This window comes from Rhinolophus sinicus, chromosome 18, assembly GCF_057876585.1.
Source record: "Rhinolophus sinicus isolate RSI-liver-muscle chromosome 18, RSI-T2T, whole genome shotgun sequence".
NCBI classification, from domain to species: domain Eukaryota; kingdom Metazoa; phylum Chordata; class Mammalia; order Chiroptera; family Rhinolophidae; genus Rhinolophus; species Rhinolophus sinicus.
This window is the reverse complement of record NC_142518.1, coordinates 110218476-110236948: the sequence shown is the minus strand read 5'-3', so window position 1 is coordinate 110236948 and position 18473 is coordinate 110218476. Positions and strand designations below refer to the sequence as shown.

The window sequence follows — 18473 nt, the reverse complement described above, 5'->3', positions numbered from 1 at the left end:
CTGCAAAAAGCCAGGACACCCAGAGGCCTCTTGCCACCTGCCAGCTCCCTTAGGGTTCAGCCAATGATAAAGCCTCGTGAGGTATGTGATTTGTGTGAGGCAGTGTCTCGGGGAGTCACTAAAGTGGGGAGTTGTGGTCACCAGGTTAATGTAGACTCTCATTTGGTGCCAGTGCTGAGCCTGGAGCGACTCAGCAAAAGTCTCCGAGCACACCGAGGCCAGTCGCCACCCTCCTGTCGCCCATGGACTTTGATAGTCTTCCAGGAAAGAGTGCATTAAGGAGGCTGCTCAAGGAGAAAGTGCCCCCAGCAGTGCTCAGTGTGGAGGGCCCGGGTCCCCGCTGAGTGTCAACAGGGCAGAGCAGCGCAGCTCACCAGGCCAATCAGATTCAGATTTGGCCTGTGGGGGTGGCCTCAACGTAGGAAAGATGGCGCCTGCCTGCAGGCTGCTCAAGAAGAGAACCACTCATCAGGACAATGTCGATTGTCCTCCAGTCCTCGCCCCAAAGCCACAATTCTCAGTCTGCCCCTGTATGTGTCTGAGGCCCCCTGAGTCACCATCCGTGCGCTGGATCCCAAGGTGAAGTCCTGTGAGCAAGTGAATCTGTTTGTGCATCGTTTCAGAGGACCTCTGGCTTTCCCACAGCGTTCCGTCCCACCTGAATGGTCGGAAATCCCCTGCTTTTCGCAGCCAGATGTGGTGGTTCCTCTTCCCGGCACCAGTACTCCAGGTTGGGGAGCCTGCTGTGGGAGCCTGGGCTCTCTTGTTCCTCCAGAGGGAACCTCTGACTGAGGTATCCCTCCTGATTCTGAACCGCCACATTAAGGTTTGAGGCCTGTTCTACAATCCACCCCTCTTACCGGTATCGACGTGACTTCTTTATATTTTTAGTTTAGGACTTCTGTTCAGCTGTACTTCAGATGGTTCTCCAGGTGGATTTAGGTTCTATAATTTTGTTGTAATACTAATGTGTTCGCAGAATGACACAGTACAGTGTCTACCTACCCTGCCATCTTAAACTTCTCTCTTTCCCAATTTTTTACTCAAGCTGTTTTGTTGTTGTACTGGTGGTTGTGGTGGGGGTGGTTGAATAGTAGGTCTTTATATGTCCAGTGTCTTAATGTTTTGTCAGGTACATTGTTTGAAATTATTTTCTTCCATTCCATGAGTTGTCTGTTCTCTCTGTTTGTCCTGTCCTAGATGCACAACAGTTTTAAATTTTGATGTGTCCAACTTGTCAATTTTCTTTCTTACCTCCTGGTAGTTTTAATATAAAATTATCTTAATGTTGAGACTATAAAAGTTTCCCCATATATTTTCTTATAATTGTTTTAAGGTGTTAGTTTGCGTTTTTAAGTGTGTGTTTGTATAGGATGGATTTTTGTGCTTGCTGTCACAGAGAGACCCCCCGTTTATTCCTTCCGTGAAAAACTAATTGTACCATCATCTTTCATTGAATGGAGTACACTATTCCCACTGACGGCTCTGCCAAGGTTCTCTTTGTCTCTGATTCAGCTTCTCTACCCTGTTCCTCCAGTTCATTGATCCTACGCCAAAACCACAGCGTATAATAGAAAAAGTTTCAATGTCAGGTCTGTCTAAGTTTGAACCCTCAGATATTAGCCTACACTCTGATGCCTAAGGTCCTTCACTGATTCCTCAGAGCCTCCATGAGAGTGTCTGCATAACCCATGAGAGCCCTGAGCATCTTACCTCATTCTACTCCCCTTCTATCCTTTCCATCCTGAGCTTCCTGCAATTTCCTCAAGCACAGCACTGGTGTTTCCTTCCACTGGGCTTTTGAACAAACTCAGCCAGCTTTTCTGTCAAGCCTTATTTAGCACTGCTTTTTTTTCCCCCTCCCACTGTGACTTGTGCAGCCTCTCTCCTCCCACTACACTGTAATCCAATCATTCTGAGTGCTCTTGGGACTGTAGTATTTGGCCTCACTTTGACCATGCTGGAAACCCAAATGTGTCTGGCAGGCAGATTCAGAATTTGTCATTCAAATTGATCATCGTATACCCACAAACAACAATAACAATTCTGTAAGCTTGCTGCCCTTTGGAAGCATACAGACCCTTGATTCATTTAGTTATCTTAATAAACCTCTGGAAGAGGAATTCATGTCAGGTCACTTCATAATCTAAGACTGGGGATCAAAAAGTACAAAGAGTATCTTGAGATTATAATGCTAAGTGAAATACATCAGACAGAAAAAGCAGAGAACCGTATGATTTCACTGATATGTGGTATATAAACCAAAAACAACAAAAGAACAAGATAAACAAATGAGAAACAAAAACTCATGGACACAGGCAATAGTTTAGTGGTTACCAGAGGGTAAGGGGGGTGGGGGCTAGGAGATGAGGGTAAGGGGGATCAAATATATAGTGATGGAAGGAGAACTGACTCTGGGTGGTGAACACACAATGGGATTTATAGATGATGTAATACAGAATTGTACACCTGAAATCTATGTAATTTTACTAACAATTGTCACCCCAATAAATTTAAAAAAATACAGAGTTACCCACAGTCACAGAGCTGCACAGTAGAGCAAGGATCTGAACTTTCAGCAACTTTGTGATTCTTTATGTGTGGCATGAGAGCAGAGGTCTGGATTGGCCAAAAGCTCCCTCCTACCAGGCATTTGGAATATTATTAAGGTTATGTCAGGTAAGTGCTGTGGCAGATAATGGCCATCCAACTAATCTTCCTGTCCTCTATCCTTTCATCCTGACTTAGAGAACCTTGACCCTGGTGCATCTAGCATTGGGCCCATGACCCAGTTCAGCCCCTGGGCTGCCCATGACACATTTTCCAGATGACTCTGGTGCCATTTCTAGGAGGCCTTCATCAGTTGGACTGAGTGAGCTGTCTTCCTTGTTTGACCTTTCCTCATTGTCCTGCTAGGGATACAGTTGCAATGCTTGTGACCTTGGGGACAAACATCACATTGAAAGAAGGAGGGGCAAGAAGAGAGAAGAACCCGGTTCCTTGAGCTGCAGTACCAGCGCTGAATTATATATTCTTGTCCTGTGGTAAGTGGAAAAAATTAAGCCCTACTCGTCTAAGCCGCTATTTGAAATGCACTCATGCAATACATGAGGATAGAGTGGTGCATAATTAAAATTGATTTTTACCCAACTTGCATTACTTTTGGTAGACAGTTACTGTAGCATTAAAACTCAGATGAGTATAATGACTAAAACCTGGTTCATTTTTTTTGCTGTAATATTACCAGAAAGCCAGAGGGTCCTCCTGGTGGGCCTATCCACGTACTTCTACAGAGACCCAGGTTGTTGGGAACTCTGCCACCTTCACAGTGTGGCTCCCGCCCATTGCCCCGGAGCTGGCTTAGTGTGATGTTTGCTAGAAGGGGACACGAGCACGGAGGTGCACCAGGTGCGATGGTTCTGATGAGCTGGGCCTGGCAGGCGCACACAACATTTTCACTGACATTCCTTTGCTGAGGTCTCAGTCACAGGGTCACACCTAACAGCAAGGGAAGCAGGGCAAGGACACCTAGATGAAGGGCAAGGAAGAACAGGACAACGAAGGTTTAGGTGGCGATTTGCTGTCCCTGCAATATAGACCTTTCCAAAATTATATGAAACTTGACTCCATTGGGTGGTTTGAAAGAGAAACTGCCCAAAATGTTGTCAGCATGAACTGAAATTCCAGCACAAAATTCAACAAGGCTTCACCCCTTATGACTTGTGAGTCTTTGAGTTAATTTCCTGACTTCCCTGTACCTCAGTGGCATTGTTACTACCTTAAGGGCATAATAATAGTATTTGTCTCATAAAATTTGGATGCAATTGAGTGAAACGATACATAATAACTCTTACAGGCATTCAGTCATATAATGCAAGTGCTCAAAGTTTGTAATAGTATGATTGTATCATTGTTTATAATTAATAATGATCATATGTTATAATTACGATTACATCATGATAATTCCTATGTTAACATGATTATGGCCACTTTTTTTAGCCACTGGTATACATTTCCCTGAATATCAAACAAGTAACGTGAATTAGTGCCTGTGTTCTATTTCAAAGCTGAAAGGATTAATACTTTGATCATTAGGATCCAATGTAACATTTTATTTAAAAATGTGGATTTCAATGGGGAATGTAACATTCATTTCAAGAAAAGAATTGTTTAGAATATGTCAAACGTCATTCTTCTTCCTTCAAGCATTCTTATTCCTTAAGGCAATATTTCTCCAGAAAATTCAAAGCAGACGACTGCTACTTGAACACAAAGAAAACACTTTCCTTTTGTGTCGTCTGGTTGACCACACTCTCTTTCTCTTCTTTCCACTCCCTCCGTCTCCCTCGGGCTTTCATAACTGCGTGTTCTCCTGTTATCCTCTGTCCTGCAGACAACATATTGTTGCCATTGCGAGCTCTCTCCCCAGGAGTCCTCACATGCTGGTGTCGCTCAAGACTCGGTTTTCCTTGATGCTTTTCTCACTTTAGGCCTTTTCCCTATATGTTCCCTATATGCCTATGGTTACAATTACCATCTACATCAGAGTTTCTCAAAACGTGGTGCCTGAGACGGCCTACATCGGAATCATGGGAAGGGGAGAGTTAAAAATCCAGGTTCCTTGGTTCTATCAGAGGCCTATCCAATCGACTCTGTGGGTGGGCACTGGGAATCTGCATTTTCAGTACATCCTCAGATTCTGCCCCACTAAAGTTGGAACCACTGCATGTGTCAAGGAGGGCCTGGTGGAAGCTAACAATGGCAGCTCAACATCTCCATCTGGTGGCTTCCTCATACTGTTGTCTTAGTTTGGCAAATGCAGCCCATGCCTGTTGGGAAACTCTGAATTATCTGAAAAACAAGAAAAATAGAGGAACAAAGGACATTAATGGAGCACCCGTTCCATGAATAACCAAGATTGCGTGATAACACCTTTTGACTTCTCTAACGCCATCGGTGAACGTGTCTGTATTAAACATTTGGGGAAATAAAATCTATGCCTTTTAATACTTATTCAACTACATGGAAACACAGGTATCGGATGACAGCCACCTAGAGATGATTACACCATGTTTAGATTTCTTGCAGTAGTGCTAAGAGGACTTAATGGATTTTCAAGTCATCCTCGCTGAGGCTAGCTGATAAAGAAGATTCCACTTTCCAAAAGTAATTTAATATGCAGCACTCTTAGTTACCTTACATTCTACTGTCAAGTCCTTTGTCCCAGTTATAAATGTAATAAACATTATCTGTAAAATTATTTTTACAAAATGTAAAGTTTATGAAGGAATTGAAATTCATGCTTCATTGCACTATAAAGACACATCTTACAATTTTAAAGTGGGGGGGATGATACTCACGTTCATCCACACCTCCTCTGTCTCTTCCTCCATTATTTTTTAAAACATTTCACTTGTTTTTGTACCTGCTTAATTTGCTGCCAGCTCCGTAACATATTTTTTTCTGTTTTTGATCACATTTGTTATTTCTTTCACCTGAGATTTGGAAGCAAAGCTTCAAGATTGTATTCGGTCTGGTCAAACTTTCGTACTACCTACATCAAGCTATGTTAATGCTAAGCTGATGGATTGTTTGGCTTCTAATTTTCTTCCTTATCACAATCAGCAATTCACTGAGTCTTGGAAGCAAACCGGTGAATTGGATGAGGGGTAGTTGATGATGACCATTCAATCTGGGAAAGAATCTTCTCTTCAACAAGTGCCTCTGGTACAAGTTTACACATCCTAATGAATGAAGTTGGACGCTGAAGTTACGCAGGACATAAAACGTCGCTCACTCAAAATGGACCCGATACCTACACATAAGAACTAACATTAGCAAACTCTTGGAAGAGTAACATTGGATGTGGTGACGATTTCTTAAATATAAATCCCAAAGCAAAAGCAGCAAAAGAAAAAGTAAATAAAATAGCTAAAAGTAAACGGCCCTCATCAAAATGACCATCTTTTTGCACAGATAATATAGTCAGTAACGTTGCAGCAACTATGTATGGTGACAGGTGCGTACTAGACTAATCGGGGGCATCACTGCATAAATTGTATAATTGTCTAATCACTATGCCGTACACCTGAAACTAACAAAAATCATCCTGAATGTCAACTGTAACTGAAAAAAATAAATCAATGATCTTTTTTTAAAAGACCCTATCAAGAGATAAAAGGTATCCTACACAATCAAAGGAAACGTTGGCAAATGGTCCATCTAGTGAGAGTGTAGCATCTGGAAGACATAGAAGCCCTTACAACTCCAAACTAATGACACAAAAACTAGCAATAAAAATCGGTAAATGATCTGAATGAATATTTCCCAAAGAAGATACGCAAATGGCCGACAATCACATGATTACATGCTCAGCATCACTAGTCATTAGGAAATGCAAAGCAAAAGCACAAAAATAGCTATAATACCCACCAGGATGACTAAAATGTACAAAAGGGAAAATCACAATTGTCGTTGGGGATGTGGAGTAATGGAAAGCTGTCTGTATACATTGCTGGTGGGACTTTTAAATGGTACAGTGGCTGTTGATAACAGGTGGGTGGTTCCTCAAAATTTCAACATATAATAAGTATAGGACACAGGAATTCTTCCCCTAGGGTACACCCACCCAAATAAAAACAAGCATTCAAAAAGCCATGAACTTGTATGTTCATAGTAGTAGTATTCAAAACAGACAATGATGGAAGCAACCCAAATGCCCATGGACTGAGGAATGGATACACAAATGCAGACTATCCGTGCTAGGGAATATTATGCAGCCTTAAGAAGGACTGCTATGATGTGGGTGAACTTTGAAGGCATTATTCTAAATGAAAGAAGTCAGATGCCAGTATGATTTAATTTACATGAAGTGTCCAGAATAAGCTAATGCTTAAAGACAGAAAGTAGTTTAGTGGTTGTCAGAGGTTACAGGCAGGTGGAGTGAGCACGACTGACTTCTTGCTGGGTGCAAGGTTTCCTTCGGGACTTGGGAAAGTGTTTTGTAAGAAGTTAGAAGTGATGGTTTTAGAGAACTGCGAATTTACGTAATGGCACTGAGTGGAATACTGTAAAATGCTTAAATTTAGAATGTGTGAGTTTCAATTCAGAAACAATTTTAACTACAAAAGTAACACTTCCTGGGTCCCTGTAATAAAATATTCAAGTATGAGGAAAACTAAGCAACTGATTTTAATGCATTCATTTAAAAAATATGAAGCCCGTTATCAGTCACATGTCAACATGCTTCATGAAATAATTACTCTACTTTTGAAAACAAAAAAAGGATTCGAAAGTGTGGACTTGTTTTTCATTTGTGCAAATCTATTTAATATCCACCTGAATAGGAAAGAGCTGCTTCTTCAGCCCTCCTGTTACAACCTGACATTTCCACGGAAGGGAACCAAACAGTCCGGATTCACTGAGACTGAATAAGGAGAGAAGACCTCACTGATCCCCCTACACGTTCTCAGGGACCAGCCCCCAGAAGTTCCAGGAATGACCTTTGGGCACTGCTGAGGTTCAGTGTTATGTCATGATGTTTAATCAACCCTCTGAATGCAGAAACACTCTTCACTGATTGGCCAAAAATGGAGACTATGGAACAGAGATGTTAGGGCACAATATGAAAGTCACACAGCTGAGGAGAAGCAGAGCTGAGACTCAAACCCACATCTGTCTTTCAGAAAGCCTGTCTGGTTTGAAAATATTGACCGTGAATGCACCGCACTATTTGCCCTCCTCCCAAACCGGGTAGGCTACACGGTGGGACTTGATGGCCCTCTTCCTTTCCTCCACACTAAGAATTGGTTGAAAGCCTACATACACAGTTATATCCCATTGCAGCTTGCCCTTCCTTTGTGGGTGGCATGTGGAATGGGATGGCTTTGTCTTGCTCTAGAGTCTGGGGTCCATAACTGTGCTGGGTGTGTCTGGAGCCATCACCCCCTGAGAGCTGATTTGGGGCATCAGCTGCCAGATCGGCATCCAGTGACCTCACGTTGGCAGCTTACATCGCCCATGATGGGAGTGTTTACATCATGGAAACAGGAAACGCCTGGAAATCGGACCTGCACTCTTCCCTCCAGAGGGTCTGTTTCCAGCACATCTCTGCCCAGGACTCAGCACAGAAGGGTCACCTGGAGCTCATTAAAGGAGGACGAGGTATCACAGCGCAGCTGTGCCCCCTACTGTGAATGACAATGAGAGAGGTAGTGTGTGCCCTGTGCACTGTGCCCTGATGATAGCAGCCCTTTCTCTGAGCACATTGCTCACTGGTGGTGTGGATACAGACGTGCACACTGAGCCCTGATTCCAAACAGGGGAAGCTCGTCTCTACCCCCCTATTGTCTCAGGTCAAGGGCACTGGGGGAGTTGTGTCTCTTCTCAGAAACCATGGTGTCCTGGCAACCTTGTCAATACACACTTGTCTAAAGGGAGACCCAGGGTCCTTTGATCCTGCCACAAGCTGAGTTTCTGGTTGTCCTTCGTCTAACATCCAAGTGCTTCATCCTCTCACCTTTTCTCCCGTGCAGGTCGTTTTCTATTGACCGAGATTCCTTGGATCCCACCTGCACAATCGTACCTGTGCTTATGTGTCCTGGCCGGTGGAACAGAGTCCCTCAACCGGACCTGGATCGTGAGTGTGTGTGTGTGTGTGAGTGTGTGTGTGTCTCAACGGGGGACAGATGTTGTTTCCTTTTACTTTATTTCCTCTTACACCCATTTGTAAACACTTGCCTGCCCCCATTTTTATTTATGTATTCATTCTTTCATTCATTCATTGGATATCTTGAGGTGAAATTGAAAGAGAGCGAGATAACCGGTCTGCATCTGAGGATGTACTTCCTGGTTTCCATGGAAAGCTGACATCAGGGAGAACCTTTTGATGACATTCTGGTTTCCATGACGACTCAGGGAGCCATTTTTAACTGTCAGCAGAAACATTTAACAAGGATATTTACAGACTGGAGAGATGGAATAACTGGAGAAACATCGAGACTAGTCAGTGTCTGCTGTCAATGTGAGTTGTGTGTGTGAGCGTGTGTGTGTGTGTGTGTGTGTGTGAGAGCGTGTGTGTGCTGTGTGATCTTTAGCTGGACATTAAGAGGTCTAATCCCTCCTGCTTTCTAAGAGAGAATGGCAGCCTCTCTTGTTGTGGGCTAAGGTGATTGAATAACCTGGCATACCCCAGCCCCGTTTCAGCAGGTTTAGGTGACACCTGTTGCGTGAGGACATTGTCACTTGAGTTCTTGAAAGCTGAGATCCCCAAGTATTTCTCATTGTACACCTCTCCTTACAGCGATTGTCACATGAACTCTTAAAGATGTAAGCTCACTCACTTACACCTGCTTATAGTAAAGAGTTACTATGTGTACGCGATGAGAGAGAACATTTGAAGGCAACAAAAGAGATGAATGGGTAGGGCTGGAAGAGCTAAAGTAGCTTTGTGTAACTCGGGGGATGATATTGTGCTCGCCCTGAGTCACTGACGCACACAAATTAAGAGCGTGGTCTCTACAAGTCCACTTTCCAGTTATCACAGTTAGGTAAATGGAATTTGAATCAGTAAATGGCTCCCTCTTTAGTATATAAGCATAAATACAAGTTTGTCTCAGAGATTCTGGGGCTTTTGGTTGTGTGTTTGGAAGTGAATGCCGCTGATGTTACAGTTTGTGTATGTTTATTGTGTTTCTAAAGAAAAACATAGAATTTGTAGGACATACCACCACATTCTTTATCAGGGACGTGCCTGTAGAAGAAGTAGCTTCTGGGTAAAGGATAACCTTCTGACTATGAGGGACAGCCAGAGGGGTCTCGGAAGGATGACCTGGATGTGACACAACTGGCTGTACCTTCCTCTGTGTTCCTGCTCCTTTCAGGACCACCCCAATAATGGCCCTTCACACAACAGGGACAGGGACATGCGATTTCAGTAGGGACCAGCAGTGGCATATGGGTGAACTCTCTCCCGAGAGATCGGGGTCCCAGGTCTAGGGCCGGGTGGCCCCTCTCAGATCCTGGCACTATGGCGGGAGCTCATCACTTTCCTCAGCATCACGAGGAGAGGTCTCGGAAACCACATGGAGCTGGGCAGCCCCTTTTCTTAGATGTCTGAGCCCAAGCTCTGAGGTCCGCTCCTCCCAGCTCATGGGTCCTCAGGACCACACTCTGTTCCCTTGCTTTTTCCAGAATGACAAGTGCCCACTCGTCCTACCGTGGCACTCTTCTTAGTGTCTCATTGCTCCCTCTTTGCTTTTTCTGGATTCTAAATCATTCCATCAAGCTCTCTCTAATTAAAATAATGAGAAGAGCCTGCCTAAGAATCAGGTTTGTTTTCCTCTGTTTGCTTTAAGGTCTTGTCTTTTGCTTTGGTTTCTAGAAGTTGTACTAAGAAGAGCCTGGGCCCATCTGTGTGTGTGTTTGTGTGTGTGTGTGTATGTCTACGTGTATGTGTATGTGTATGTGTGTATGTGAGAATTAGTGTCATGGTTGGATATATCAAATATGCCACGTGAAATTTTTCCTTACCTTGGAAAATTGTTGGCTATTTTTCCTTCGCATATTCTGCAAACTGTTCCCACCCTCTGTTCAGACTGCTGTAATTGAATCTCTGTCATGTGGCGAGGTACATACATTTTAATAATGTATTTCGTTGATCGAACAAACACCCCAAAGATATTTCAAACATTTTAAATACATTCTCATTGAATGCTGTGCAATGGTACTTGTTTTCTTTTTGTTCACGGACATCCAATATTTCATTTGCTATCCCCATAGACTCTTTATAAGGTAAGATGTTGGTGCATATGGTCAGGTAAATGTGTCCTCCCCATAATATTTTATAACATGACTTGAAAAATAATGTCCATCCACTTCCATTCTTGTTCCTCTTCTCTGTTCCATGGAACCGTGTCATGACATTTCCATTTACAGCTGTAGACTTTTTTGCTTGTGTTAGCCTGTCCTTCATATCCTAAGACAAAGTAGACAGCATCGCTCTCCATGTGAATGTGCGTTTTACGGAAAGCATATAATTTGTACTTAATTGGTCTATAGTCCATCTATCTATCATCTGTCTGTTAACTACCTATCTATTATCTATCTATCATATGTATACTGTGTTTCTCTGAAAATAAGAACTAGCTGGACAATCAGAAGACACATTAGAGTTGATTGTCCGGGTAGGTCTTATTTTCAGGAAAACACGATATATATATATATACACACACACACACGTAATATGTTTATTATCTATTAGCTATCTGTCTATCATCTATCATCTATCAATCTATATCCATCAATCCATCATCTATCCATCCACCTATCTCTACACATCTTTGTAGTGGGAAAAGAGAGTTGCACTCCTCTTAGTACAAAATATGAGAAGAAAATCATCTGCAAGAGTATGTACCAACCCTTACTGTTAGACATCTGGACCCTGGACCAAAGCATACAATGAATGCTCTCAGTGAACACCCATCCCTTCTGATAGTCTCTCCCGAGGAAGCAGTATAGCTTTAGTGATAGGAAAAACAACTGCTGTTGATATTTTGGTTGTCTGTTAAAAGCGATCAATTAAAGTGATTGACACTTAAAAAGATGTATGCAAACATGAATAAGTGAGAATATTTAAAGTGTTTGTACAATTTTAAAAACCTTTTACATATTTTATAGGCTATATGTAGAAACAGAATAAAAATTCTAGAGTCTGTGGACTCATATTTGCAGTAAGCATTTCTAGGTGTTAGATTAGATTACTATTGCTTAATATTTTTCCTACTTTCTAATTTGAAACATCATTTTTAGAATTTACACATGTGTTTTTAAAATAAGGGGCTACAGAGCTAAAAATAACATGTATACTGGAAGGAGAAACATGTGTATGTGTGTGTAGAGACAGAGAACATGGATTATATGCCTCACCATTAGGCATCTGTGTCTCTAATGTCTCTCTGAGTGTGTGTGAGTGTGTGTGTGTATATCTGTGAATGTGTGTGTGTGTGTGTTTGGGTGTGAGTAGCGCTCTGGTTGGGTGTAATGCAGGCCCTCCTGTTTTGTGTGACAGACTGACAGCTCCTGCTGCAGGGAGACTGCAGTGACTGAGTCACCTGTTTGTCTTCCTCCCTTTTGTTCTATGTCCTCACATGACACCTGAGCTCTAAGAGCCCGTACACTGAGTTCTGTAAGCAGAGGCCCTGAAACCTGGGTGATCGTTCACCATAGTCCAAGAGCAAGGGGATGCAGATTAGGCCCAAAGTATGTACATTTAGTCATGGTATAGTTTTTGTTATATCGATGAGTATGTGCGAACAAAGCCATATGTACAGGCACTTATTACAGAAACAATCTCATGAAGCATATCGTTGGAGACTGAAAATGGATGAGCTAAAATCTGTAAGTTAATCATAATGCATATCGATCTGTACAACATGTACAGAAAAGTAGAACTTATGAGCAAGGTATTTCTGGGTGGGAAATAGGGGGTTGAGAGAAGATTGCATCTTCTGCATTCTACCCACCTAAATGTTTGAAATTTACTTTAAGTTTTTAAATCTCAGAAAACCCACATTGTCAAGAGATTCAGAGAAATGGGGTGAAAAATAGGCATTCACATGAAATAGTGATTAACGATGCTCTTGTGTGAAAAAACGCAGTACTAGGTTGGATGTGCAGGTAAACTCATACGCATAGGAAATGTGTGGGAAGCCCCATTCCCAATCACATTGAGAGCATGTATCTATACTGTGTCGTCTCGTGCATATTTCTCTGCACAGCGTTCATTTTCTCTGCAGGCACATTTAATGTAACTTTAGAAGCACAAAACAACACCCTAACATTACAGAACATTACAGGCCCACGTAGTCACACACACACACACACACACACACACACACACACACACACGGCTAATGGGAAGTAATCCATGTGTCTAAGACAGACCGGGGCTACCGTGAAAGCAGCAGTTTACACGGTTGTGAAACAGGAGGGACTAGCATAAACTAAGTAGCTTAAGGTGGAAATATTCGGAAATACAAATGAAGGAAGGAAAGAAGCATGGCATGTACTCTGCATTATACGTGAGACTTAACATTTCTGTTTACGAATGGCATGCATTCCAGAGTTGGGCAAGGGAAAATGATGAATCAACCCCCATTTCATTGGCTGAATTCCCTAACTCTTTTGCATTGTCTAGATCTCCGTTAGTAGCGCTTGGAGCCTGGTGGTCAATACTTGATCCCTGGAAGGACAGTGCACTTCAGAAACACAGAGCAGGTAAAGGGACTACCAGACAAGCCGGTGGAGTATATGGATCCACAGGTCCGGCTCACACAACCACACCTACCAAGATCCACCTGGAGTTCGGTAAGACTGCCTCATCTCACCAGACACTGCTCTGCCATCATTTATTCATGTTGACGAGGAGGTGTGATTTAGTTGGCTCCTCGCTCTGCAGCTACTACTTGACCCTGATTTGGTGCTGGGGGTGTGGGTGGGGGAACCCCTTGAAGCACCATAGAGAAATGAAGAGGTGCCCATCCCAGACAGTGGCGCATGGCTGCAGCAGTCCTCACGAAGGGGCTTACCAGTCACCATCATGACGATCTCCATGAACATCTGGGTTCTAAGCTCCTGCTCTTGCACACAACATTGGGGCGACACCCAGGGTCTGTAGGTGGGACATCATCTCTGGTTTCTTCGGGGGCACAGGGCGGCACTAGCACCCAAGAAAAGAAACCCGGAAGAATTCCCTTAGGATGAGCCCTGAGGAGCGCAGAAGGCCCAGGACATCCAGTAACACAAATGATCCCAGACACGACACCCACCTCCCCACACAGATGCTCTTTAACATGCAGTAGTAACAAATAGGGCAAGAAGTTGGGCTCAGGGGGCTATAAGTCTCCTCTGGTAGATTCCGTATTCTCTTCCCAAATACTTGCCTCTTATCTTGCCTACCCTGTCCAGACACACGCCTGCAGTGTGATACACACTCTTTCTATTCCTGTGTTTTATCTCTTATCAGTTCTCATTGACCAACGTTCTTCTACTTCCACGAAAGGAATTCTTGCTGACACGTTTCCACTTTTCCTTTTTGTGTTTCAGTATTCTGCCGTACTGTCTGTCAAAACACAAGTTCTAGCACCCCTGGGAGATTCGGGTGCAGAAGGACAGGCCACACAAGCTGTGAACACTTTCTGGTCCCAGGCAAAAACCCGCGGTGAAGAAAATTGCGTTAGGGAGGTCTCCTGTGGCCGGGCCACACCCTGCGACCTTTGTGAATGACCTCTCAACCCAAGTCAAAGCATCATGGACTCTGAGTATGTCCTGTGCAATTGGAAAGGCCGTTTTTGGCCTGCAAAGGTTTTGTCCCGATCCAGAACCTCACCAAAAACTAAGAGGAAACAGGCATGTTCTCTACAAGTGGAAATACTCTCAGTATGTAAAAAAATTCAAGTGAAAAACCGAGATGTGAAGATCCTAAACGAGTCTCAGATTGAATCCACTGCCTCCTCACTAGTGGCCCAGTCGAAGGCCAGTTTCTCACCTGGAGAAGAAGTGGCCTACAGAAGCGCTCTTACGATGGCACTGGAAATTCTAAAGGAGAGAGCAAAGTTGGGTCAGGCAAGAGCCTCAGATGACCCAGAGGCCACTGCGCAGTCTCAAACGGGACCACAAAAGCAATCTCGTAGAAAGTATCAGAAGACCAAAGGGAACTCACCAAGACATCTTAGGAAAAGAGAAAACCCCAAATCACTGTTACTCCCTTCAGGGGGTGAGGACACCCCGGATGGAGACAAAGAACAGGTGCATACCTCCATCTCTCCTGTTCCTAAGAAATCTAAAGCAAAGTCCTCACAGAGCTCCAGCGTTGGCCCAAACTTCCCATCGCTTTCAGAAGACGACCGTAAGAAAGAGGGCAAGGGAAAGAGGGTCACCTCAGGAGTTCCGTGCCAGCGTTGCACAGTCAAGGAGGAGAGTGCAGGTGCTAAGGGTGGAGGCGTCCTTCCATCTCGGCCACCTGGTTTCATCGCCTCTGTGCCCAAGGCCCTGAAAGCAGAGGCATGTGGCACCCGCCCAAAGACCCTGGCTGTCTCCTCTGAGTGCTCTACCTTCTCTGGGAATGGGAAGGACCCTGCCCAGGGAGCTTGGAAGCCAGAATCAGAAGGGATGGCAGCATCCTCCAGTGACCCTAAGCTGCGGCTGCCTGATTCACGCCATTCGGCAAGCAGAAAAAGGAAGCTGAAGGTACCAGATCAGGAGAAAAGACAGCAGGAACCTCAGCCTTTAGTTGGCTCCAAGGCTAGTCACCCCACCACCGCTGTTAAGAAGAAGGGCACCAAGGAAGCGGCACGAGCGACAAGCATGGCTTTCCCACAGGAGCAGTGTCCCATTACAAGAGGAACGATGGTCTGGTTTAAGTTTCAAAGTCACCCGTATTGGCCAGCAGTGGTAAAGAGTGTCAACCACAAAGAGCAGACGGCGAGGGTGGTTTTGATTGAGGAAAACATGCACCGTGAAAAGCGCGGTATTCAAGTGCCTCTTCGGAGACTGAAGCACCTGGATTGTAAAGAGAAAGAAAAACTAATCAAGAGAGCCGGGAGAGTGTACGAGCAAAGTGTGAACTGGTGCTTCTCCCTGATATCCCACTACAGAGAAGGGCTCCATCGTGGCTCCTTCAGGGGCTCTTTCCTGGACTATTACGCTGCTGACATCAGCTACCCAATGAGGAAAGACATCCAAGAAGGGAATCTGTATCTTGATTTCCCAAAGGTGAATTATGCCGACCTGGAAGATTCTGAGGAGAGCTCCCCAGATGGGAAGCCCCGCAGGAAACTTCTCCCTGACCGGATGAGGGCTGCTTGGGACCGAGTCAACCGGAAACTAGTGGACTTCATCGTGAAAACAAAGGGGGCCGACCACCATCTCCTGGACATCGTCAAGGGCAGGAAAGAGTCCAGGTGGCTGACGTCCTTCTTGAAGTCAGAGAGGTACGTGATCTGTGTTGAAACATACCTGGAGGATGAAGATCAGTTGGATGTCGTGGTAAAACATTTACAAGAAATCTACAAACAAATAGACAAGAACAAGCTGGGTCTGACAAGAGACGACAAAGTGAGTTTTGTTCTGGAAGTCCTTCTGCCAGAAGCCATCATTTGTTCGATTGCTGCCCTTGATGGAGTAGGCTACAAGGAGGCAGAAGAAAAGTACCTGCGAGGGCCACCTGTGCATTCCCGGGAAAAAGACCTATTTGATAGAAACATCTTAAAGACTGTGAGAAAGAGAGGGCGAGCAAGACTAAATACCTCTCGCCCTGCACCACACCTTCGCAGGGAGACCTCTCATTTGCATCATTCCTAAGCACCCCCGTGTGCGTAATACGTGGCACCCCTCCATTCTCTATGACGCATAAAGATGGACTGGAAATTCAAGAACGTCAAATTTAGGAACCTGCTGAATTCCTTTGGGGTCCATCTCCGGCATTTGTGGGTGTCACGGTCACCATCACTTCTTGTTCCCAAACTCTTCGCAAACTAATTTGTTAAAATATTGCAAACACGTGTACTTATTTCTACTTGCTCAGATGTGTAACTGTCCAGATATTATATCTTCACAACATTGCTTTGGACTGTGTATACTTCATATTTTAATATAGGGTGTGCACACTTCCATTACATGAAAGAGCCCTGGTAACAGATACTAAGCAACAATTTACTTTAAAATCTGAGAAGTATTTCCCAGAAACATCACAAGGGTTGCTCATTCATTCAGTGATGCATCTGTATAAATGATCGGATTCCCTGACAAGAAAATTCCTGAGTTTTCCCTGCTGTGCTTATTAGTTTAGACAAAAACAGCCTTGAGAGGTGAAACCAATGACAGAGATGTTTTCTTTGCGTTATCACTACCGTTAAATGTTTCTTGAAAAGGCAATCTGAAATCCAAACCAAGTGAATGGATGGTCCACATGGAGCCCACATGTGGGTGAAGGAAATCTCAGCCTGCAGTACACACTTTGTCAGCCTGTGCGACGCTATAAAGAGTCCGTTTCCGTGAGATTCCATTTATGGGAGTAGCTCTTCTTCAATGGCCAAATGGTTTCTTAAAACAGGCTGGCATCTGGCTGTCTTCCTCACCGACAGTCACTGGATCCCCTACGTATGGCCGTCTGTCCCCACGTGGAAGACAACCAGAGTTATGGTGTACACAGCCTAGCTACACTAGACCTGGGAGTGCAGGCTGACTGAGAGGAGCACATGTTATTGTCATAAATTGGAGAAAAGCAAGCACTGTGTTCTGGACCTGTGTCCCCTCAAAAGCGGTCATTTGTCTCAAAGCAAACAAGCTTTACCTAGTGACTTACTCCTTGAGCAGCTCCCAACAGTGTACATGCAGGCTGCTAAGTCATCGCAGGCTGCTTGAGCAGTAGGTGGACCAGGACCTGGGACCTGGGAAGTGGATACAGAGAAGTCTCCATGGCACTAAATGTGGCTGTTGTCGGGATACAATGAAACACGCGTAATTAAAAGATCAATTCTGAAGCTGATGCCGTGTTATCTTCACTTGGAACAAGGGGTTTTCTTGTTTGTTTTTTGTGGGGGGAAAAGTTAGAAAAGCTAGTTTACTTTAAAACTTGATGTGAAAATAAACACTGAATATTTAACATGAACCTGAGTGCGTTTTTATTCTGAGGGGAGTCAACTGTCACTCACGGGCCCATGTTATGTGTTCGCATGTCGTTTGCAAAAGTCAGCCGTTTTGATTCACCATAAAACCACTGTATCTTTCACTTCGAAACTCTGCTTCATCCTAGTTCTGAGTGTACAACTACATAGCTGGAATGTGTAGCACACACACGTATGTATGTATGTATGTACATATAATATCTATTTGTTTCTGAATGTCGGTGGTTGTCATGTTTCGCAGTTCACTATGAATTTTCTTCTCATTTTAAATATTCACTTTCCTGCTTGTTTTTACACTTTCAGAGAGGGCCGTGCAGATTGTATAAGCTTCAGGCCCTACAGAGTCCTCTTGGACACGGCCTGAGAGAGACCTGGACTCCTGGGGCATTGTCCCCGGGCCAATCCATGTGACATGCTCATGGTCCCGGGAAGTACTTACAAACACACCACCTCCGTGTTCTATGTGGACCTTGTACATCGGGACAACACACTTTAGCTCTGCTGTAACACTGTGTCTCTCCATCAAATGTATCACTCCGCTTCAGCTTTCTCATGGAGCCATATCTATCTCTACATCTAACCTTTTCTTCACCACTTCATTCATTCATTCATTCATTCATTCATAGCATTGAGAGTCAGGAGAGCAAGTCAGATGTGGTTTAGGACTCTGATCAGAGGATAAATTTCAGGTCTTATGCTAACTGGGATGCTCTAATTCATTTTCTTAGTGAGAAATATTTATCAGTGTCATGGACTGATGGTCTATCTGTGACACCACACCCCAACTTC

The 18473-nt window shown here is 44.1% G+C and overlaps 1 protein-coding gene and 1 long non-coding RNA gene across 5 annotated transcripts in view; one reads left to right on the top strand and one right to left on the bottom strand.

The window, feature by feature from the left end:
* Positions 1 to 4097: 4097 nt before the first annotated feature.
* LOC141569637 (uncharacterized) overlaps positions 4098 to 18473 on the bottom strand; it is a 51476-nt gene continuing 37100 nt past the window's right edge. For all 4 annotated transcript variants that reach the window (XR_012493351.2, XR_016019928.1, XR_012493350.2 and 1 more), the window contains one exon: positions 4098 to 4851. This is a non-coding gene — a long non-coding RNA (uncharacterized LOC141569637). The remainder of the gene's footprint in view (positions 4852 to 18473) is intronic.
* Positions 11726 to 17588, top strand: LOC141569676 (PWWP domain-containing DNA repair factor 3B). The gene is made up of 3 exons (XM_074323872.2): positions 11726 to 12396; positions 13196 to 13365; positions 14104 to 17588. Exon 3 carries the CDS (start codon positions 14308 to 14310, stop codon positions 16357 to 16359), a length of 2052 nt encoding a protein of 683 aa, XP_074179973.2. The 5' UTR covers positions 11726 to 12396; positions 13196 to 13365; positions 14104 to 14307; the 3' UTR covers positions 16360 to 17588.

Bases quoted from the DNA above. Each gene is read 5' to 3' on its own strand.
- LOC141569676 (XM_074323872.2), top strand. From the start codon at position 14,308: ATGGACTCTGAGTATGTCCTGTGCAATTGGAAAGGCCGTTTTTGGCCT.